General features: G+C 34.1%; 1 protein-coding gene across 2 annotated transcripts in view; it reads right to left on the bottom strand.

Moving 5' to 3' along the window:
- Positions 1 to 754: 754 nt before the first annotated feature.
- Positions 755 to 21,242, bottom strand: part of capu (formin protein cappuccino) — a 380,358-nt gene continuing 359,870 nt past the window's right edge. For both annotated transcript variants that reach the window (XM_089093489.1, XM_089093490.1), the window contains 5 exons: positions 16,733 to 16,856; positions 11,371 to 11,463; positions 9,058 to 9,253; positions 3,262 to 3,340; positions 755 to 987 (listed from right to left, as the gene is read on the bottom strand). In XM_089093489.1, coding sequence (XP_088949615.1) covers positions 868 to 987; positions 3,262 to 3,340; positions 9,058 to 9,253; positions 11,371 to 11,463; positions 16,733 to 16,856 — 612 coding nt within the window. In that variant the 3' untranslated portion in view covers positions 755 to 867. The remainder of the gene's footprint in view (positions 988 to 3,261; positions 3,341 to 9,057; positions 9,254 to 11,370; positions 11,464 to 16,732; positions 16,857 to 21,242) is intronic.

Genomic DNA, 21,242 nt, shown 5'->3' with positions numbered 1-21,242 from the left:
TTCGATAACCCCAGAAGCATAGTTATATGACCTTCGGACCAAATTGAACAAAATGGCTACCTCAAAATTTTAATCGGATGTATTTGGGTAAAAGAGGGCAAGGGGGACTAGTTGCCCTCCGATCACTTTGGATGTTAAAAAGGGACTAGAGCTTCCAATTTCCAATTGAATGAGCTTCCTCCAAAGTTTATGAAACCACTCCTTTCATACGAAGTGCCTCTGAGGAAAAAAATAATAAATAATAAAACATTGAAGCGTAAATGGCACTTAACTACAGGCAATGCTATAGCATTGTCTCTGATATTCTAGAAAATTCCATTTCAATGCAGTGATACTGAATTCGTCCTCGGCAGCTCTCAGCATCTCCATGTTAAGTGAGTTGAAAAAAAAAGTAATTCCCATTAATTTTTAAACTCAAGAAGTTTTCTCTTATCTTTAAGGAGTTTTTACGATGCTACATATGTTTGTCGTTAATTTTGTAGACTTTATTAGAAGCTGCAAATCTAAGCCCCGGTGAAATTTCGAAACTGTTAATTTTGGCGTAGTGATCATCAGGTCGATAACAGACATTGAACATGATGTTTAAGTTAATTCTCTACCAAAACCATTCCCCATGAGCTGATGTAATTAAAGGCCTAGCATAGAAGTCACTCAGAAGAAAGAAGTAGCATAAATTCCAAAAATATGATTATAAGCTATTTTATGAATCAGTTATTTTTCGAGAGGATTTCTAAGCATTTTGAATAATTATCCGTTCATGTGTGAAAATTCTTTATTAATCAATGAAAACATAACGATGTATCATACGCATCATACAAAAAAAAATACAGGTACTCCCATGTCAATTTATTTACAAGAAGTCACGATTCATAATTTGTCGCTTTTTTTTCTTGGTCGAGTCAGTGTTCGAGTACAACTGGCAGTATCGTGAATTCTGTCATTTTCCCAGGCTTTTGTTCGCATGGCTAATCGCATCGACTGGGTTTTCTAAAAAATTATAAAACCATTAGGTTGACAAATAAGATTTGTTAGTAAAGGCGTAAGGATGTTAAATTATTAAAGTATGCTTTTTTAAAATTTGAAACAAACTATTTTTTCTTGGTTACAAGGCTTAAAATAAAGTACGAAAACGAAGTTCATGCTGGATGTGTGGCCAGAAGCAATCAAATATTTTGTGCATACTTCTGACGGCTCTGAATTACGTACTTCTGATGATTCTCAGTTAAAGTTACCAATAGCACTTTATTGACCAGTGGGGTCCACAAAATAACTACATTTTTTTATATTAATTTTTTTTCGATGGCACAGATAAAAAATCGAAAATATGTTAGAAATCTTTCTAATCTACACGAAACCTAGGAATAAAAGCTCTGCTCTTGATTACTTTTTATCTACATACATTTCAGGCCAATTGACAATTTTTCTTAATATTTTGAATCAAATCTGCCGTTATACTTTGATATCTCTTTATTTTTCTAATCTTTATATACAGTCTATACAAAGTAAAACAAAGCTGATGACAACAACAAGCTGTCTTGATTTCTCGAGTATCTCAGTCTGTACGTTATCAAGTCAAGAATAACGTTAAAGAGGGCACAAAATAGTCAATGGAATTTTATGATCATATTATGTATATGATGTAGATGTAGTCATATATGGTGACTACAGAGTAGCATATGATGTATTCATATATTTATTACCTGAACTGATACCAGATAATTTAGAAAATATATCCCAGTACGTGAGAAGAAATAAAGCCACAAGAGATCTAACAGTATTGGTGACAATCTATCATGGTAATAGAGAAGCAGATCTAGAAAACCGGTTATGACAGCTGCAAACATAAAGACAACCTTTGCTGGTGGTACATATGAAAAAGCTCCAGCAGCTCACCCATACAAATAGTGTTTGTAGTCTATTGTTAATTAATTCGTCTATAGCTGCAATCTCAGCTTCAAAGTAGTCACACTAAGATCTCAACAGCAATAGAAAAACTCAAAATTTGATTTTACTAATTACTTTAATACTGAATGCTATGAACCATACATTACATTGGATCCAATAGCGGGAGTTGCTATTATAATCCGAATGATAATGCAACCTCTTTTTCCAATAAATGGGTTTGTTTTACCGACTGGGGCCCAAAGTCCAAAAGAGCGGTTACAATCACTTTTTTCCATTTCTTAAACCTCAATAAACCATAGTTGAATATACTATTTAGGTGACTTTAAGCAATATACACATGATATTCAACATTCGTGTATGTCTAAATGACTTACGTTTTGGTTCTACTTTTAATTTGCTTTGGTTCACCTTCTATATCACCCTGTTTCTAGTTGTTTTGTTTTTTTTTAGATTGATTGGGTTTCCGATTAAAAAAAAAGATTCTAAACTATGTTATAAATAAAAGAGAAAAAAAGAAAAAAAAAAGAGAAAAGCAAAAGAAGAAGAGAAGACACACGGAAAAAGGACGAATATTTTCTGAGATAAAGAACCAACATTGTATCGATGATAATGGTAATGACATGGCCCAGACCGACATGAAGACTTACTCGGTTGGTCTATTTACTTGACAAAACAATAAAATAAAATAAAAAATCATTGAATGTCCTCTTTTAATGAGGGTTTTTCTGTGGTTGAGGTAAATGCTAAGAACTTTGCTAGGGAAAGTGGCAAGATTGCAGTAAAATCCTACTTTTATTATACTTCCAATGAATTTCCGTGTGAACCTCAAAGTTCTAATTCAATTAGGGTTTATGCGTTTCAGGCACCATTATATCGTGTTTTTCCCTTACTTACCCTTGTAAGTTGTAACTAAATAGAAGAAATCTTGACAGCATTAAACTTGGGTCTTTCGTTTAACTTTATGGCCAGAGCGTTTTTATTTTTTAGTTTTGAAGCTTGGTTACAATCTCCCATCTGCATGAGGTGTCCATGATTTTAATTGAAAAACCGACATAAGAAATTATCTTTAGGGCCAAATTTACTTCATGTCCACTGGAGGCAATTATTTAGCAAGGAACATCGACAGATTTCTTTATAGCGCAATTTATGTGGGCTAAAACTAGAACGTTCTATCCTAGTTGAACGGGTCAAGACGAAGAATATCGGTTTCGCTAAATGAAACAGGGTAAAAAAAATAGTAAAAAAGGGAGATTACAACAGTCTTCCCTGAGCTGTAGACTAATTTTGACAAAAAAATCGGTTTGTTTAATCAATTCACATCTATTACAGCTGATACTGCACAAAATATTAACTTACCAATTTGCCTGCGGGCTTCTTATCAACTTTTTCCAGTGACAATTTTTCTTTGTGTTTTGTCACTCTTTCGAGACGTAATCTGAAATATAGAAAAAATTACCAGAACACCGAAAAAATTGATAATCGTAAGAAAAATCTCTTTCCTTTGTTTTTGTTATTTCGTCATAGCTGAACCGTAAAAATGGGAGTTTTGTCAGTGACACAAAAGTATCTAAACGGGATATATGACTTCTTAACCAATGTATCGAAGTGATTTTCCAAGTATACCAGAAATATAGCTTCTAGCTACTGACCATGAACCCATAGAACGTCAGCGTTAGAAATATAGTAGCTACAGAGTTAGCTACTGATAAAGATCCTACAGGTAGTTGATGCATTTTCAATTGAAATGTTTTAAAAGAGAGGAAAATATAATACCACAACTTATTCATGATGGAAGCAAAAGCTTGTGCTGACTCAAGTACTAGGGTGAAAATCTAAACCATCCCATTCTAACATCTTTCCCAATCGGTTTAAGGGACGACTACCAAGAGCATAGATAAAATTAGTCCTTAAAACGTATATTTGAGCCCCCTTTATAAAGGTTTCTACTACAAAACTGAAAATTCCACGAGAGAAAAATTTCCATAGTATTAACGCAAGGCCCTCCCATTCTAACTCCATGATCTTATTTAAATGTATTAGCTAGCATTGATAATATCTGCCGTTAGTTCTTTGACCAAATGCTAAGCAGAAGGGCGACCCAACAACTTTCTAAGTATGGTTGACATAGCAATTGACGATACCTGCCACCTGGTATTTGATAGATGTATCTGAAGAAAGTTACTAAGTACTCTGTCTATAAGCCGGCAGGAGCGACAAAACAATCCTTCCTCTTAATTTATTTTGCGATTTTTCTACAATTTGTTGTGCCTAGTTAAACTATTCCTAGAATTTTTAGTCCTCATATATACCATTTAAATTTTAAATAAAAGAAGTGATTCTTGGACTCCCTTCAAAAGTTCAAGGTTGAAAGTTTACGCATTTTTTTTTTTTTTTTTTTTAATAAATAAACTTAACAGGGTGTCCTTTTAGTGATTTTTTCTCCCTAGTGATTTTCGGATGATTCTCTAGGGGTTTTTAGATTCTGCGGTCAAAATGGCAACCCGCTCGTTAATAGCAGAAAAGAAACTGTGAAACAGCATTAGAGCAATTCAAGAGAAAACAACTCTTTATTATTGCTGAAGAATGTATTCAAGAATTATATAAAGACTTGAAAAAATAAATTTGCTAAAAATTCATTTTAATAAATTTTGCTATAGTGTGTATTTGACAAAAATGAAATGCCCAAAAAAGGCTGAATAAAGAAACCAGACAACTTCTCATAATAATGCATAAAAAAAAGCAGTGCACATAACTCTTATACCAGATAGAATAGCCTCAAAATAGGCCTACAGAATGCTAGAACTCCAGACAAGGAGCTTCTGTCAAATTTAAATTATGCAATCAACGCCTTTGGATAAATAGAAGATTGAACTCTCTTGAGTATAATTTTTTGGTAAATAACGATTTTATTTTCAAACGTCATAAAACGGTCATGCCGATCAGCGGCAGTTTTTGCCATAATAAGGCACTAAACATATAAAACATGAAAATCACAGCCATAGCCATCGTCATGCAAAAATATGCATTGATTCGAAATATCACAGATTCAAATTAAATAGAGTAAAACGAATAAAAAGAATAATGAACTAAAGAAAATGAATATAGGCCTAAACAATTATTGACGAGTGGGTGCATAATTAAAAATCTTGACGAACGAGGATACAAAACTACTAGATTACCCCATATACCGTGTTGGTACCGACTCAATTCTTGGTACCGATTGAGCTACATTTCGCGGGAGCCTTTGGCGCGAAGGGAGATGCTCAGGGAGGAGGATTTCAAGAAGCCGCGGATTTTCCAAAATACCGACACCAAATTTAAAACACAATTCATTGTGTCGAAAGAGCTTTAAGTGAAAATTGTTTCAAAGGGAGCAATAAGGGAATTCGGGAGATTTTGACATTACCAGAACAGCTTGGTTGGTGCTGGAACATGGCCATAAAAACAGAAAAAGGGCCTTACAAAAGATATAAACTAACAAAAGAACCGACTTCATCAGCTCTTGACTAGCAGAAAAGTTGTTTCAAAGATTGCAATGAAAGGTTGCTCTGGAAAAATTTGAATAACCAACCATATTTTTCATGGTTTTAGTATGTTTCTACAAAATTTCAAATTTCTAGCTTAAATTTTTTAGTTTATATATTCAATCGAACTATAGGAAAAACCTTTCATAACAAAAATTTAATAATGTAAATTCAGTAAATAGAAATAGATTTTTTAAAATCTTAAAATTTAATGTATGTTAAAAAAATTAATTGCAGTAAAACAATTACTTTGGGATGAAACTTCTTTATTGATGAATGGAATAAGTACACCTATGGAGTTTGTGGTTTTTAGAGTTTGTTCGACAGAATATAGAAGACTGGTAATATATAGAATTTTACTTTTTGTACTTCTAGTTTAAAAACCATTTTTGTCAAAAAATAAGCAAGGTTTTGAGGAGCTCTAGTTACTGCTCCATGGGTACTAATGTGTCTAACATAATACAACTCATGTATATGTGCACAACCCAAAATATAGTTCTTTTACTATTTACTTGCACGTTTTCCAATACTTTTACCATAATTTGCCTGTGTTTTTCTGTACTGACCCCCCCCCCCCGATCCAAAAAGAAATTCAGGTCTATATACCTCAATGAGCAAGGTTAATTTTGGAATTTTTCTCTAGTTCATTTCACCCTTAAAATATAGATAATGTCCCAATTCTAGTTTTTTTTTCATATATAAAAAGAAAATTAATTTTGTCATTTGATAAAATACTTACGCATTTTCTTGCCAAGTTTACACATCGCTTCAAATAAAATGAAAGAAAAATTGAATGTTGAAACAAGAGAAAACTTCCCCGTAGAAAAATATTTGAATAGGAATTACCAGCGGGACACAAATTCATGGGAGCCAAAAAGCGGAGAAATTATTAAATAATTTCTGACGGTAAACACCCTTTTTCTGAATGTGCGTAGGTGGAATTAAGAGGGCAGCTTGCGTCATCCAAGTGCATTAATTTTGTTTATTGACATGGCAAATTTTTAATGAGAGTGGTTAATACATCCAAAGAACCTTTTTTGGAACTCAGGTCTTTAGTTATTTAATGGAAAATGCTTAGAAGCTAGAAGAAAGATAAACAATTAATACCCGTCCATTTAATTTTTGGTGATACTGAAGAACGTACAGGAAATGAATTATCTACTTTTTGCATTTATTACAAGATACTAAGATACAATAAATTTATAAAAAAGAACAAAATGAGAACATCCCGAGAACCATTTTTTTACATTTACATCACTAGAGAGAGATGAACTAATATATATATATATATATATATATATATATATATATATATATATATATATATATATATATATATATATATATATATATATATATATATATATATATATATATATATATATATATATATATATATATATATATATATATATATATATATATATATATATATATATATATATATATATATATATATATATATATATATATATATATATATATATATATATATATATATATATATATATATATATATATATATATATATATATATATATATATATATATATATATATATATATATATATATATATATATGTCTCACACCCACCATTTCCCCAAACACATCCAATCAAAATTGTGAGATAGCCATTTTGTTTAACCTAGTTGAAAGTTCTGGAAATTAGGTCTTGGAGGATGACAACCACCCTAACAGCCCTTAGGGTAAGGGTTTGAATTTATGCCCTGGGGGTATATAAGTTATTTACAGAAAGCGTTTTCGTTTCCAATAGGTTTCATTTGATCAAAAATTGAAAGGCCTAGTTTTTTTTTCAATAGTCGAAAGTGATTGGAATTTTTTACATTTTCAAACAGTTCGTGGTCACGAACTGTAATCAAGGAGTAATTCGGCTCAATGGTAACCGAAACTCTAGAAAACAGGTTTTTGATACCAATTTATAGTAAAGATCGATGTGGGTATAATGTATTATTTTGTGTTGTTGTTGTTGCTTATACCAGGGCACTTCGTATCGAAGGAGTTGTTTTATAAACTTTGAAAGGGGCTCATACAATTGGGAGCTCAAAATGTTCACGTCGTTTTTTATAGCTGACAACGGCTGGGGGGCAATAGGTCCCCCTCCCACGTTCACTCACCAATTTGCCCATTATGTTTAGAATAAAGTAGTTGTTTTATTACTATAACCAAATGCAATGAAAAGATACAAATGAATGTGCATTGTCAGTTTAATATACATATACTGATATTTAGTAATCAAATGTTAATATTATTTGATTTATTAAAGTTATAAAAGTAAAAATATTTATATGTTTTCCGTAAAGTGCAAATTTTGTTCTGGCCTAGGGAAGGGATATGGGGTTTGAGCCCAACTTAATTCAATATATGCTCATTTTGAGTTTGGCTCGGGTTTTAATTGTAATTTCTGTTCGTTTTGGGTTTCATTTATTTATCGATGCTGATTTGTGGTAGTTTCATGCTTGGTAGATTATTTGATTTTATTTTTGCTCATTTTTTGTTTTATGGAGTTCTTTACTTTTTTTTTTTAAACATGTTTTGTGGAAAAAGTTTTTTTAATTAATAAATAGATAGACACTGTGTACTGCTAGATGATAAAACAACATATCTACCCTATCGTGGGACTGCTTTGGGGATCAAGATGAAACTTTTTGTGAATGTTAGGGTGAGGGGCAAGTGGGCCTCAAATCTTGACTTGGAGAAATGGGCAGAGAGGGGGGGAGATATTTGGTCTCCAATCGGTTTAATATTTATGGTACTGAAACCCCCTGTAGTACTAGATTCTATCCCCGATGAAGTAGCGATGTAAAACAAAAGAAGCCATGTGAATCCAGGTTATCAAAATAGTGTATCCGAATTATCTAAGCAACAGCTTCGGGGATTGACCTGAAATCTTTAGAGACTGTTGGGGGGTCAAGAGGATCAATGCCATATCTATAACATCGTTAAGGTGGAGCAAATCACTGTGCAAATCACTGTGAAGCAAACAAATGACACATTATATATGCTTACGGGACTGCTGTACCGAATCGGAGGGGGGGGGGGGGGTACACCAGGAATTCACTTGCTTCCGTTTATCGTTCATTGTGCTAACTGCATATTATTTACCTCACCGGTGCGTCTAGTCTCCTTGAAGAGGGGGACTCCGATAAAATCAAGAAGTGCTACTTTAGATGCACAAAGCTTTTATTGTTTATCCCAAAGTGGCACTGACATTCTTATCTTAAAAAAATCAGGATTACGAGCCGAACTAAACAGTGGCCGAGAATTCTCGAGAAGTCTGTGGTAAAAGTGACGCTGAACAGATGGTCTTTTACTTCTTTTACAATTTAAGTGTTTTTTTTTTCTGTGTGTGTTTATTTTTTTCTTCCTTTTCTTTTTTTGGGGGGTTGAGGGGGTGGGGGGATTCACTATAATCTTTTATAGTTGGTGTGTTATTAAATCATTATTTTTGTTATTACTCAAACGCCTTGAAGCTTTTTCATGGCTTTAAAGAAATGATGTTGTGATAACTACATAAACGCTTCCTGCTCCATACAATCTTTGTCAATAAAGGGCCATATAAACGATATTTGGTTGTTTTTAGTAGGCTATATCTATAAGAGAACTTACCTTTCTTGCATAATTTTGTTCTTTTCTCTGGTCCAAATGGCTTTAAAATCATTACAAAACGGTGACCAAATGCAAAAAAAATCTTTGGGGTCCAATTCCCCTTTTTTGGCAGGATATGTATAATATTTGGTCACGGAGTAAAGGCTGTCTCTGCATTTTAAAAGGTGCTCTTCCGTACATAAAACCGTTGTTTGAGCTGAAACAAAAAATACAGTAGAAATAAACATTTTGAAGAGCATCGTGAAATGCTTTGCTTATATTTTTCTCAGTGGAAAAAAGAATTAAGAAAAAGGACATGATACAGGTTATTTTTCAGCTATGAAAGAAGATACCACATAAAGGGATGGGGGGATGTTTTTGGAACATGCCCTTCCCCCGATATCAAAGCTTTTTTATGATTTTATGATACATGATATTTTACATAAAGTTTCCTAGTTTTGGGGGTTTTCTTTGAATAGGAGCCACCCTCCAGACGCCGGGTCCCAAGAAAAATATCTATATACATGCCAGGCAAGGCCGTATCCAGAGGGTGGGGACATCCAGGGGGACGGGGGGATATCCAGGGGGTTCACCCTGAAATGTTTGCTCGACTCGTAAAAAACGTAACAAAAAATATATAAACAGATTTTTTTGATGCGTTTTTAAGTTTTTTTTTGAATACCCCCCATCGAAAAATTCTTTTGTAAACCCTCCCTCCCCCCAAAAAAAAATCCTGGATACGGCCCTGATGCCTGGCAACTCAGACCTATTCATTTCCTTCACTAACCACAAAATTGTAATTAATCAATGTCTAACTGTGTCTGTCCACTGAGAAACGGAAGTGGATTTTTCTTTAAACAAATGTTCAGAAGATACGAGTGTGACAAAACGCAGTTAAAACTGGCGTAAAAAAAAAGAAACAAAATTGCTTCAGACGGATTATACAGTCGGCCGAAGGTGTGAGAAAGAAATTTTCAAGATTGGTTTTTTTTCCGCATGCACACAACTGATTCAAAAAAATGTCACAACTGACGCATTCTCTCTGTCGAATTTCCTGTAACTGAAGCATTTCTCAAGATAAAAGGTCATATCTATATTTTTTATAGCTTTTTTCACATCTGCCTATTTTTTATCTACATTTACCTATATATATTCAATATTTTAATTAGAAATTGACCTTACGTTTGGTTTTCAGAAAAAATATTAAAATTGTTCTATTTCGAGAGCAACTTGAGATAATTTTTTGCCATCTTATAATTTGACATACAATATCTTTCCTGAAAAGTATAACTTCCATTTTATTCGCTTATATTTCGGAAACAACAGTCACATGAGCTAGATTGGAAATGTTTCACTATTTCCGTTTTCAGTGAGTCTTTCGAAATGTCGAAAACATTTGGATGGTTTTTACAGTTAATACAAATGATGATCCGTTCTTAGTGTATTTTTTCGTTTTTTACAGATTTTTGTTAATTTTAGTTTCTTTTTTTGTTATGACCAGTGGCAACCAGGAGCGAATCTCCAGCATTTTTACTGGGGGGGGGGAGAGGGGCTCATATCCGGATAGTCAAGGGGCATGGGAAATATAGTAATTTTTCTCCACATTATTGGAGGGACAACTGCCCCCACTGCCCCCCCCCCAAATGACGCCCCTGGTCGTAGCACTAATCTCGTGTAATTTATTTAACTCACTTTATAGGTAAATCTTCGTTTCAATTAAGCAGTTGTACACAAAGTGAATTTCTTTCAGCAAAGATTTTATAGAAAACTAGGCACATCACAGCTCAATATATTAAGATAATGAGCAAAAATTAAAAGAAATCATCATTACACATTATCTAGTTCAAAATAAAAAAGAATGCATGAGAATATACGAAAGGGTTGGGGTGCGTGGATCAAAACAGAATGGAAAAAGAAATTTTGGCTAAAACTTTTCAATTCTTCTCGAGATATTCCTTGCCCCAATCTTTGGAGGCTTCTAATAGAGGTTAGTTGTTTACCACACCTAAAAATTTTGGGACTATGATTTAAGTTTGACTGTCACAAAGTCTTTTTACTGGAGAGGTGGCAACTCCGGATTTAATTGTGGCAACCAAGAAACAGACACTTTACACAACAGACATCAAAGTTTTAAAATTTCGCTTGGGAGGTTTTTCAAACCAATTTTTGGAGGATCCCTAAAACCCTCTCTCCCTCTCTCTCTCTCTCTCTCTCTCTGCCACCCTTGGGTATTTATGCAAGAATTTATTGACATAAAGTGACACATCTCTTAACATTTACGCTCATATAGTACAATCCTGTCTTTTTTCGTTTAGAACCACGACCGGGTCTTACCTTTTCCAAAAAATCCTTCCATTATATCCTTGAAAGGTTGTAACCGGCATTTGCTTGATGAAGCTATCACTTTCTTCGCTCGAAGATCACACGCTTTAAAGAAAAGGGAAAGATTATACTGACATATCTTAATACATTACACTGAAAATGTTAGCACATAGCTTGCTCTGATTACCTGAATGAGCAAACACTTAGGAAAAAGGGCTTTAAACACAACGTTGCAGCATATCTGCATATCTATCGGAATCCGTTCCTCTACGGCGGCTATTCCCCCCATATAAGATATTGATTTATTCAAGAGAACGTACAGCAAATCCAAACAGGCTATTAATTAAACTGGACAAAAAACTTGTGGCATTGGTGTGCCTGACTTAGAAAAATGAGTAAAGGAAAAAAATAGCAGTAATTCTACTGGTGTTGATCTGCTAACATCCTGTTCAGAAAATTGTAAACAAGAGATTCTGCCAATCCTATTTCAAATTAAATGAACTTCAAATCTTAAATGTTACCATGTTGCATTTTACATGTTAAATGTTATTATGTTACATTAAACGGACATAAAATTGCCATCTAACATTTAAAAATTTCTGAAAAGTTAAGAAGCAAAAGTTTAGGATTTGTACTAGCTCTGTCTACGATATAATTTGTTTGTTTGTTATTTTTTTTTTCTTTGGGGGCGGGGGCCACAAAGAAAAACTCATCACCTTGGTACAAATTCTGAAAAGATCAATTTGTAGAAAAGTGTAGTGCATACACTCTCTTCAAAATTCAAAAGAAAAATACAACAATATCAGCTGCAGTATTGGAAGTCAAAAGACTTTTAGGTAAGACCTCTATGACAAATAATGTTTTATGACTTGGGAACAGTAGTTATAAAAGTTTACTGACCAAAACAGCAATTTAGTACATATCGTGAAACTTGCTTTTAGACAGATGTCATCTGACCTCGAAGGCTGGTTTATAGATCTGTAGATTGTTCTGAGAAAGCATGCGGGTAAGTCGAGTTATTGGATATCTAAAATTACGCGAGGGATTTCAGTTTTGGGAGCTTGTTTATTATTGGCTTATGGGTGAAAGAGCGGTAGCAAGAATAATGTAAGTGAAAGTTTGTATCCATCTTTTGGAGTTTAAATAAATTCTTCTATAATTTTTATAACTATTCAATTTTACAAGCTCTCACCTTTATTGGAAGCACGTTAAGCTTAAGATGTAACTTCACTAACATAGTTTCTTTTAGCATATATTAACTTTATTAATCTTCAACCAAAATTATTTCTAGAACTACAACTTAAGAAGCATATTAATTAAAAATCCTTGCTGAACAACTACCCCTTCTGACTATTCATATCTTCCTCGATGAGTGACGGACCTCGAGACAAACCTAGCAGCCAGGAAACAGACCCTTTATGATGCTGTGATAGTCTAAAAGGCTTTGCGCTGCTGCAATGAATGAACGAATGAATGATTTTTATTACCCATCTTTAACAATACAAAAAAGCAAAAATGGAGTAGAGAGAAAATGAAAAGAAAACAGTAAAACACATCGAACGAACGAACAACTTAAATTAATACTTCAATAACTAAAACAAAACAACAAAAAAGCAATCGCGAAACTATTTACATAAAAATGCAACCATTGCACATTGCTAGCTATAGCTTAATACATACTATGCGTTGGGTCTAAAGACTTCAGAAACTTTTCCCTCCTTGTCGCGATCACGACGAAGGGGTCATCGAGTCCTTAACGTGCTGAAATCTGGCGGTTTCTTCGCCAGGGGGGAAGGCTAAGCAGATATTTTGCTAACTTATAGAACACTATACAGATTCTGATCTTATCATCAAAACTAAACAAAGACCAGAAAGGTGACAAAGCTAAGATATGAGGGGTGGCAAAGGAGTTGAAGATCCGTGCTAGAATGCGGCGGTTATATAGGCGTTTACATGGCAAAATCATCCCATACGCTTTTCGGACTTTCTGTTTGAGATCATTTATTAGACAGGACCGGGTAGCTTTAATATTAGACCCAATTGGCAAACCAAGGTAAGTCATTGACGCTGCTGCAGTAACTGTATTACTACCTAGTGCAAATATGACAGGCGTCGACTCAATCTTACGACAATTAAAGAAGACCACCTCACTTTTGCTGTAGTTGAATTCTAGGCCTATTTTAGCATATTCGTTAGACAAAAATGTGAAATTACTCTCTATGCCACTGACGGATCTACTCAGATTTAAAATGTCATCGGCATAATTAACAAGAGACAAATCAATTCCACGAAAAATAAAGCACGTTTTCACTGGCTTCTGAGCTTCGATGATACTGTTATTATAAAAAGGTGGTGATGATAAAGCCCCTTGGACGAATGCCTTTCCGTATTGGTATGAGGAAATCGGATACAGTCGGGCTCTAATTTTTTACTACCCTTACTCTAACCTTCAACTTTAAATACATGTTCCTATATGTAGCAATTATAGATCTGTCAAGACCTCTCTTAAACGCAGAGACAAGCAGTTGTGCATGGATACCCAAATCAAAAGCCCTGCGAACGTCGTGGCCTGCGAGTACCACGGTTTCTCCTTTAGCATCTACATCCAAAAAGACATTAGACAATAGGCTATGCACGTGCTTGCGGCTAATATTTCTATGGAAACCGAACTGCAAATCTGGCGTACTACAAACATACTTTATCTCCTCAATAACTAATAACTCCATCAATTTACAAAAAACGGGAGCAACGATTATCGGGCGGTAAGAACAACATTCAGATGGATCTTTACCTTTCTTGATGACAGGGGTGATTACACCGGTACAAAAAATATCTGACACTAGACCGCAACTAAAAAACATTTGAAACATAAGCGCTAGATGTACTGTTAACAGTTCACTACCGAGCATCAGATGCATACCACAAATATTATCTACTCCTTTAGAGTACTTCTTTTTTAGTTTAAGGACAGCCGAACGAACATCCGACACACTCACTACGTGGCCAAGACCCGGTTCCAGAGATTCAAACAGAGATCAAGATCTCTCTCAAGCTTGCACTCCAATTCAGGATCAGGTGAAGCATACTCGCTCGTGAAATAACTATTCAATTCACTTTCACTAGGGGCGGAATCGTTACTGAGCGCTTCTGCAGATCGATTCTTCTTGATGAATTTCGAAATTTTATTTGGATCGACTCGTAGCGACTCACTGTTTTCATCAATCACACGAGAGCGATGCGAGGCGTGACATTTGGAGAGCTGTCGCTTTGCATACAATCAAACACTGTTTACGAAACCTTGTTTAGGACGGCCTAATCAAGTTGATTAATGAGTTGTTTCTAGCATTTAAAGCAGACCAATTATATTTATCTTTTGTAGAGTAGAAAAAAAAATAAATGGATTGATCGAGGTGACTAACCAAGCTTCAGATCAACAATGGGGTAGAAATATCAGTTTCTCAAAATAGGTGCTTATGAAATAGGTTCTCATAAGTATACTGTGAAAACCAATAGTACCCAATTAAAGGCACCGCGTGTAGTGTTGTTTATTGAGTCCCCTACATTGGAAAGCGGATACTGAAAATATTATTCCATGGTTTATCATACAGTACTGTATGTATCATATGGGAAGAGTTTAACATAGTTCAACTCTTCCTATGGAGCAAAGACAACAACTTCCTATATCTAACAAGGAAATTGGACATCAAATAACCGAAGCAAAACATCTCTTATGTCGTTCCACGTACTTACAGTTTGTTTGCTATTATGTTAAATTTTCAAAACGGCAACGAAATTTTTTTGGATAACCTAAATTAAATTAAATTATTTTATTTGAAAATTTTTGGAACTTTCAAAATAAATTTGTATAATTTTGATTTTAAATAAGCTACAGATAAGTACGGTACATAAAATTGAAAAAAAAGGACGAAAGATGATTTTATGGAAATCTTGTGCTAAATATAAGAAGACAAGCACAAAACTTGAACTCACAGGAGTGTTTCTCAAAAAGTGCGAAACTTGAATATATATCTGCAATGATCCTAAACATCAGAAAACTTTGTCTCACAGAACACAAATGCTGATTCACTGAACATCCGACCTTTGCAATTCACCATAATAGAAAGAAAGGATTACAACTCACTCTGGGTCTTTAAAAGATCAGTTGTATCTTTTAAAGACCAATTGATATAACTCAAATATATCTTAGATATATTTGATTGATTTTTTGGGTTTTTTGCTTCTTATTTCTCCAGCTCAGTCTTTTTTTTTCTTTCTTTTCCGCCAGCTCAATCTACTGAATGAAACATAGTTTTAATGTTTGCTAAATAATTGAGTTTTTGTGCTACTATTGCGAGGTTGTTACAGTTTTTCTCATGAGTAATTTTTTGTGTAGTTATTACCCTATTTGCTTAACCCTACGTTACAGGCCATTGAGAATTTCGTGGGAAAAGCTAAAAGAGTTTTTTATATTCTTTTAGTAATTAATCTCGAATTTTGCACAAAGATACGCACTCAACATTCATGAAAACCAAAAGCCCTCCAATAGCAACTATGATAAACATGATAAAGAAAGATAAAAATACATAACTTAAAAAAAAACTCAACCCCAATTATAGCCGTATCCAGGGGTGTCGTTACGGATTTTGACCCCCCTCCCCCTCCACACAAAATTCTTGTCTGACTTATGAAAAAAGAATAAAAAATTTAAACACATTTTAGGTGCGTTTTTGTAAAGTTTTCTTTTTTAACCCCCTCCCCCCGAACTAAAATCATGGATACACCATTGACCTCGATCGTTGAGAATTTAAGAAAATCTAACTATTTTATTGCAAGTCAAACAGCGCCATCTACTCTATGTGTGAATCTCAAATTAAGTACATATATTACTCATGAGGGATTCGCCAAAACTTAGCTCAATATTCCATTTCAAAAACACTTAGCGTGTTATCTGCGTTCCGTAGCATGAAGAAACTCTAAAAGGGTGGAAATTACAATGTTATATTAGAAATAACACCACACCATCGGTTGATGCCTGGAAGACAAGATTGTAACTTCAGATACAAAATTCTCAACAGTATTATACTCTGTTAAGATTGAATTGTTTTAAAACTTGTCATTTAATAAAGTTACATTTGGGGTAATTATTGTGCTTCTCTTACTATCTCTTTTTTTTTGCCTGACAGATTCATATAAACATAAATGAGAGTTACACGAAAATAAACCACAATCACACTAAGAGGGACGGTCCCTCCCTTCTCTGGATCGACCAGCGACATTAGACTTAACGATTCTCAAAATAGACAAAATGACTTCCATCCTACCATATTGACGGCATTTTTTCGTAACATTGTTAAGATAGATAAGGACTTCTTACCATCCAGCTCCTTTTTAAGTTGCTTCAAATCCTGATCTACCTCTTCAAACTTTACTAAAGCAGCTTTATCAATATCACCGGGTTCTGGCAGTGGATTTGGGGCTTCAGGATTCTGGCCAAACTTCTAAAATGAAGGTAAAGAAAAGTCCAAGTTCCTCTAGCAAGCTTCAAGCTATACATTTAATATATAAACAATTTTTTGTCATCTTTTTGTGCAATTGTCTTGCGATTTTTAGCGTTTTAGTCTAGTTTTCTCCCCTTTTTTTACTGACAAGGATTCTCGGACGTGGAGCCAAAATGTTTAGGCATTTTTAAGTTTATTTTCACTGCCTTGATTAAAAGTGGTCCTTGTGTATACAGTTTTTATTCTCATTTATTTATACATGGCGATATAGTCCAAGAAATTATTTAAAACCAATAAAACTCTCAGGAGAGTTTTAACAGATCAACGGGAGAATGCTCATTAGTTCTCTGCGATAATAAGTAGACTCAGGAACTAACAATTTAGCTAGCAAATTAAGAACTGCTCCGGTTACCTACGGTTGGGTAAACAGGGGTTAGCAACCCTACCCACAGACTGAGCAAAAAGGAGACCACACCGTTCCAACCTCCGACCATTTTTGACGGTTACTACCATCCCCTTTGCAGAGAACAAGCCAAAGTTTATTGGCTATTTCATATATAATGGAACTCCCAGAGAACTGTGCCTGCTGTATAGGATTCAAACAGCTGATGGTGCAGCCAAAAGTTCCTTTCATTCGAAAGAAGATAAGACAAGATCTTTTATTGACAAAAACACCTAACAAATAAATTTCTAAACTGGTCGACGGAGAGCAGGGCTCGATGTGTCGGCCATAAACAAATATAAGAAAATGCCGAAATAACAAATACAGGATATAAAAAAAACATACAAGGTAGGAGATAACAGAGGAGGCCACCCCAGCGCAAGAATACCACAACACAATTCATAATAATATCAATTATTCACCAATCCCAACATCCAGACAAAGAACCATTTTTGATTTTTTTTTTTTTTTTTTTCATAAAAGAAAAGTCTCTTTATTATTTTAAGTTTGTTTTTGTCTAGTTTAAAGGAATAAATACAATTTAAACAAATTAGAATCATTTCCAGGAACCTTTCATCAAGAAAATAATCGTGTTTCGCACCCTGGTATAATGTACTATTAGTACTACCACTAATAGTAAAGCCTTCAAGTAAAGTCTAACTAGTAAAACCTTTCTTTTATTCCCCCTTCCCCATCGTGAGTTATTTTGTAATTTTATTCTATATGTAAGTTCTTTGTCTACCACGAAGATATGCTCGACACATCTATGTCGCTGTTTTACAACTACCGACTTTTCAATTTTGTTGGTTTCCTTTAGAAAATATTCTTAAAATACGGATTCATGTAGCTTTTCTAACTTAGTCAGAACAGAACATGACCACAATGCACAGCACCAGAGTTCCCTTCTATTTGTGGTTTCAACCCAGTACAACCTAAACTTGGGCTGTACTTTAGTTTTAAACTAGGTTTCTGTACTTTTGTAGTTTAAAGGTAATAATAATCCAAATAAAATGTATATTGAGCAGATTTAGGGGTGACTTGAATTTTGATTTAGTTTTACCGAACAGTATAATTAACGTATGTGGAAGGGAGAGTGGGTATCCCCTTTATATTATTTATATTATTATTATTTTACTATTATATTACTATATATTATACTACTTTATATTATTTACTGATGCAGTGTATCAACAAACACAGTGGAGGTTAAGTTTTGGATCATTAAATAACACTCTGCTGCTAAAATCACATAGAAAAAAGTTAAGTTAAAATACAAAAATAGTAACTTCTAGACATAGCAGATGAATACGGTGAAATTATTCCCTCCCCACCCCATTCAACAACCCTCAGAAGACCCTCTAATCAAGAAGAGTTAAAAAGAACAAGATTGCACGAAGCTAAGACAAACGGGCAAATAAATGTGTCTAAAGCAGATCTTTCCCTGAAGAGCCAATCCCCTTCCCCCACTACGAAAAAGTAGTATTACCCAAGAAGCTAGGTCATATTTATCAGTGGTGATAGTGGTAACAATGATTGTCACCAATTTCTATAAATAATTAAGCCTTGTTTGCCAGCCGCTACCAGTAGCGGCCAAATTTCTTCTCCGCTCAAATTTCAATTAAATTTAAGAAAACAATTTTTTTTTGACTGGAAGTAAGGAGCGACATTAAAACTTAAAACGAATAGAAATTTTTCCGTATATGAATGGAGCTGTCTGCTCCTCAACGCCTCACTCTTCACGCTAAAGTTTTTTATACTTTTAAAAATAAAGTTGTGAGACAGAGTCAAACTTTAGCGTAAGAGCGAGGCGTTGAGGAGGGGACAGCCCCTTTCATATACGGAATAATTTCTTTCGTTTTAATTTTTATTGTCACTCTTTACTTTCAGTTAAAAAAAAATTATTTTTTAATTTAATTTTTGGACGTTTTAGAATTAATGCAGCTTTGCTTTTGGATCACTGTACATGAATAATTAAAACGAGATTTGCATATTAATTTTACTTGTTTTTGCTAAACGGCTTTCTCGAAATTTTGTTCTGACGTACCTTACGAATTAACTTACGTAACGAACTTCTACATTCGTATGTTTTTATTACGTATATTAGGGAGTTCGCCCTCTAGTCAATACTTCTCTCTTTACGCTAAAGTTCGAATTTTGTTCGAATAACAAACCTGAATCCCAAAGGCCGGTTAATTAGAATAGATAGCTCTTTTGAAAGTACTAAAAAAAAACTTTACCGTAAAGAGCGAGGTATTGACTAAGGGGCGAACCCCCTAATATACGTAATAATTCCTATTCGTTTTAAGTTTTAATGTTGCTTCTTACTTTCAGTTGAAAAAACATGTTTTTTTATTTAATTTCTGATCGTTTTTAAGTAATGCTGGGAAATCCGGTGGTCACTTAAAGAGGACTAGAACTTTTAATTTCCGTTCGAATAAGCTCTCTCACGATATTCTAGGACAACTGGATCAATACAATCACCCCTGGGGAAAACAAACAAAAAAAAAACAAATAAACACGCATCTGTGATCTTTCTTCTGGCAAAAAATACAAAATTCCACATTTTTGCAGATGGGAGCTTGAAACTTCTATAGTAGGGTTCTCTGATAACCTGAATCTGATAGTGTGATTTTCATTTAAAGTTCTATGACTTTTAGGGGGTTGTTTCCCCCTTTTTTCGAAAATATGGCAATTTTCTCGGGCGCGTAACTTTTGATGGGTAAGATGAAACTTGTATAATTGAAATCAGCATAAAAATCTGATTCTTTCGATGTATCTAATAGTATCAAGATTCCGTTTTTTAGAGTTTCGGTTACTATTGAGCCGGATTGCTCCTTACTTACAGTTCGTTACCCCAAACTGTTTGATGCTGTCATTGTGCCACAACAGAACGTTCTAACCACACGTATATTTAAAGGTATTGAAGTTTCGCTAGCTAACTATGCTGATGACATACTTGATATTAGTCGAACAGCCTATGGAAATGAGGAAAATTTTGGAATTCTCGATAGGGAGTATAAACATATTGGTCTTCGATTTAATGAGAGGAAGACTGAGTTCCTGGTGTTCAATCACCGTTCAGATTCCCCGACAAATGTTCAGTTAGGTGAACATGTTATTAAAGCACAAGATACACTGACGTAACTTGGTGTACCGATTGGGTCAAATCTTCGCGCCACGTGAAAATCTTTCAACTTTTGAAAGATTTTGTTGCCAGAAAAGCTAGGAATGCGCATGGTTTACTAGTTGCGTTAAAGTTTAAATCTAACCGCCGTATCTTAGCTAGCGTTTATAATGCATTTGCTGTTCCAAATCTACTTGTTCTTGCACCATTTTGGTCTCTTCTCACTGTTTCAGATGTTAAAGATATACGGAGTGTTTCTACAAGTATACGAAATATCTGCTACGGCTGCCTCTCTAGACACATATAATTGCCCTTATTTGTATTTTTTTTTCCTCTGTTAGTTCTTCTTTGTTTTAGTTTTGTTTGTATTTAACAGAATTTTTTTTTTTCCTTTTCTTTCTTTATACTCCATCAGTGTTGTATTTTACATTTGTGATGGGCAATAAATTTAAACATACATACATATACCTTGCTCCCCTGTATTTTATTTCAATGCAATTTAGAAAACCTTTTAAAATCCAAAATTTTCACAATTCCTTCTGAAAAACAGGGAATTTCTCAACAACAACAAAGTCTCAAGGGATGTTAATAGATTTCAATACTTGTAATTACACTGTTTTTATGATTTTTAAAACGATACATTTAAATTTAAAATTAAACTTAAATTTAATCAAAGAAATTAGACAGTTTACTGCATCTTTAAAACAGATGTACAAATAGGAGGCAGTTCAATTTTATAGAGTTCTGAAACCTGAAAGGAGCTATCCCATGCTATATTAGAAAAGTGTCAAGAAAATAGAGTGCTTTACACATTTTCCTG

This window comes from Artemia sp. Qi Xiang Cuo, chromosome 8, assembly GCF_049724085.1.
Source record: "Artemia sp. Qi Xiang Cuo chromosome 8, ASM4972408v1, whole genome shotgun sequence".
NCBI classification, from domain to species: Eukaryota; Metazoa; Arthropoda; class Branchiopoda; order Anostraca; family Artemiidae; genus Artemia; species Artemia sp. Qi Xiang Cuo.
This window is presented reverse-complemented; position numbering and strand designations above follow the sequence as displayed.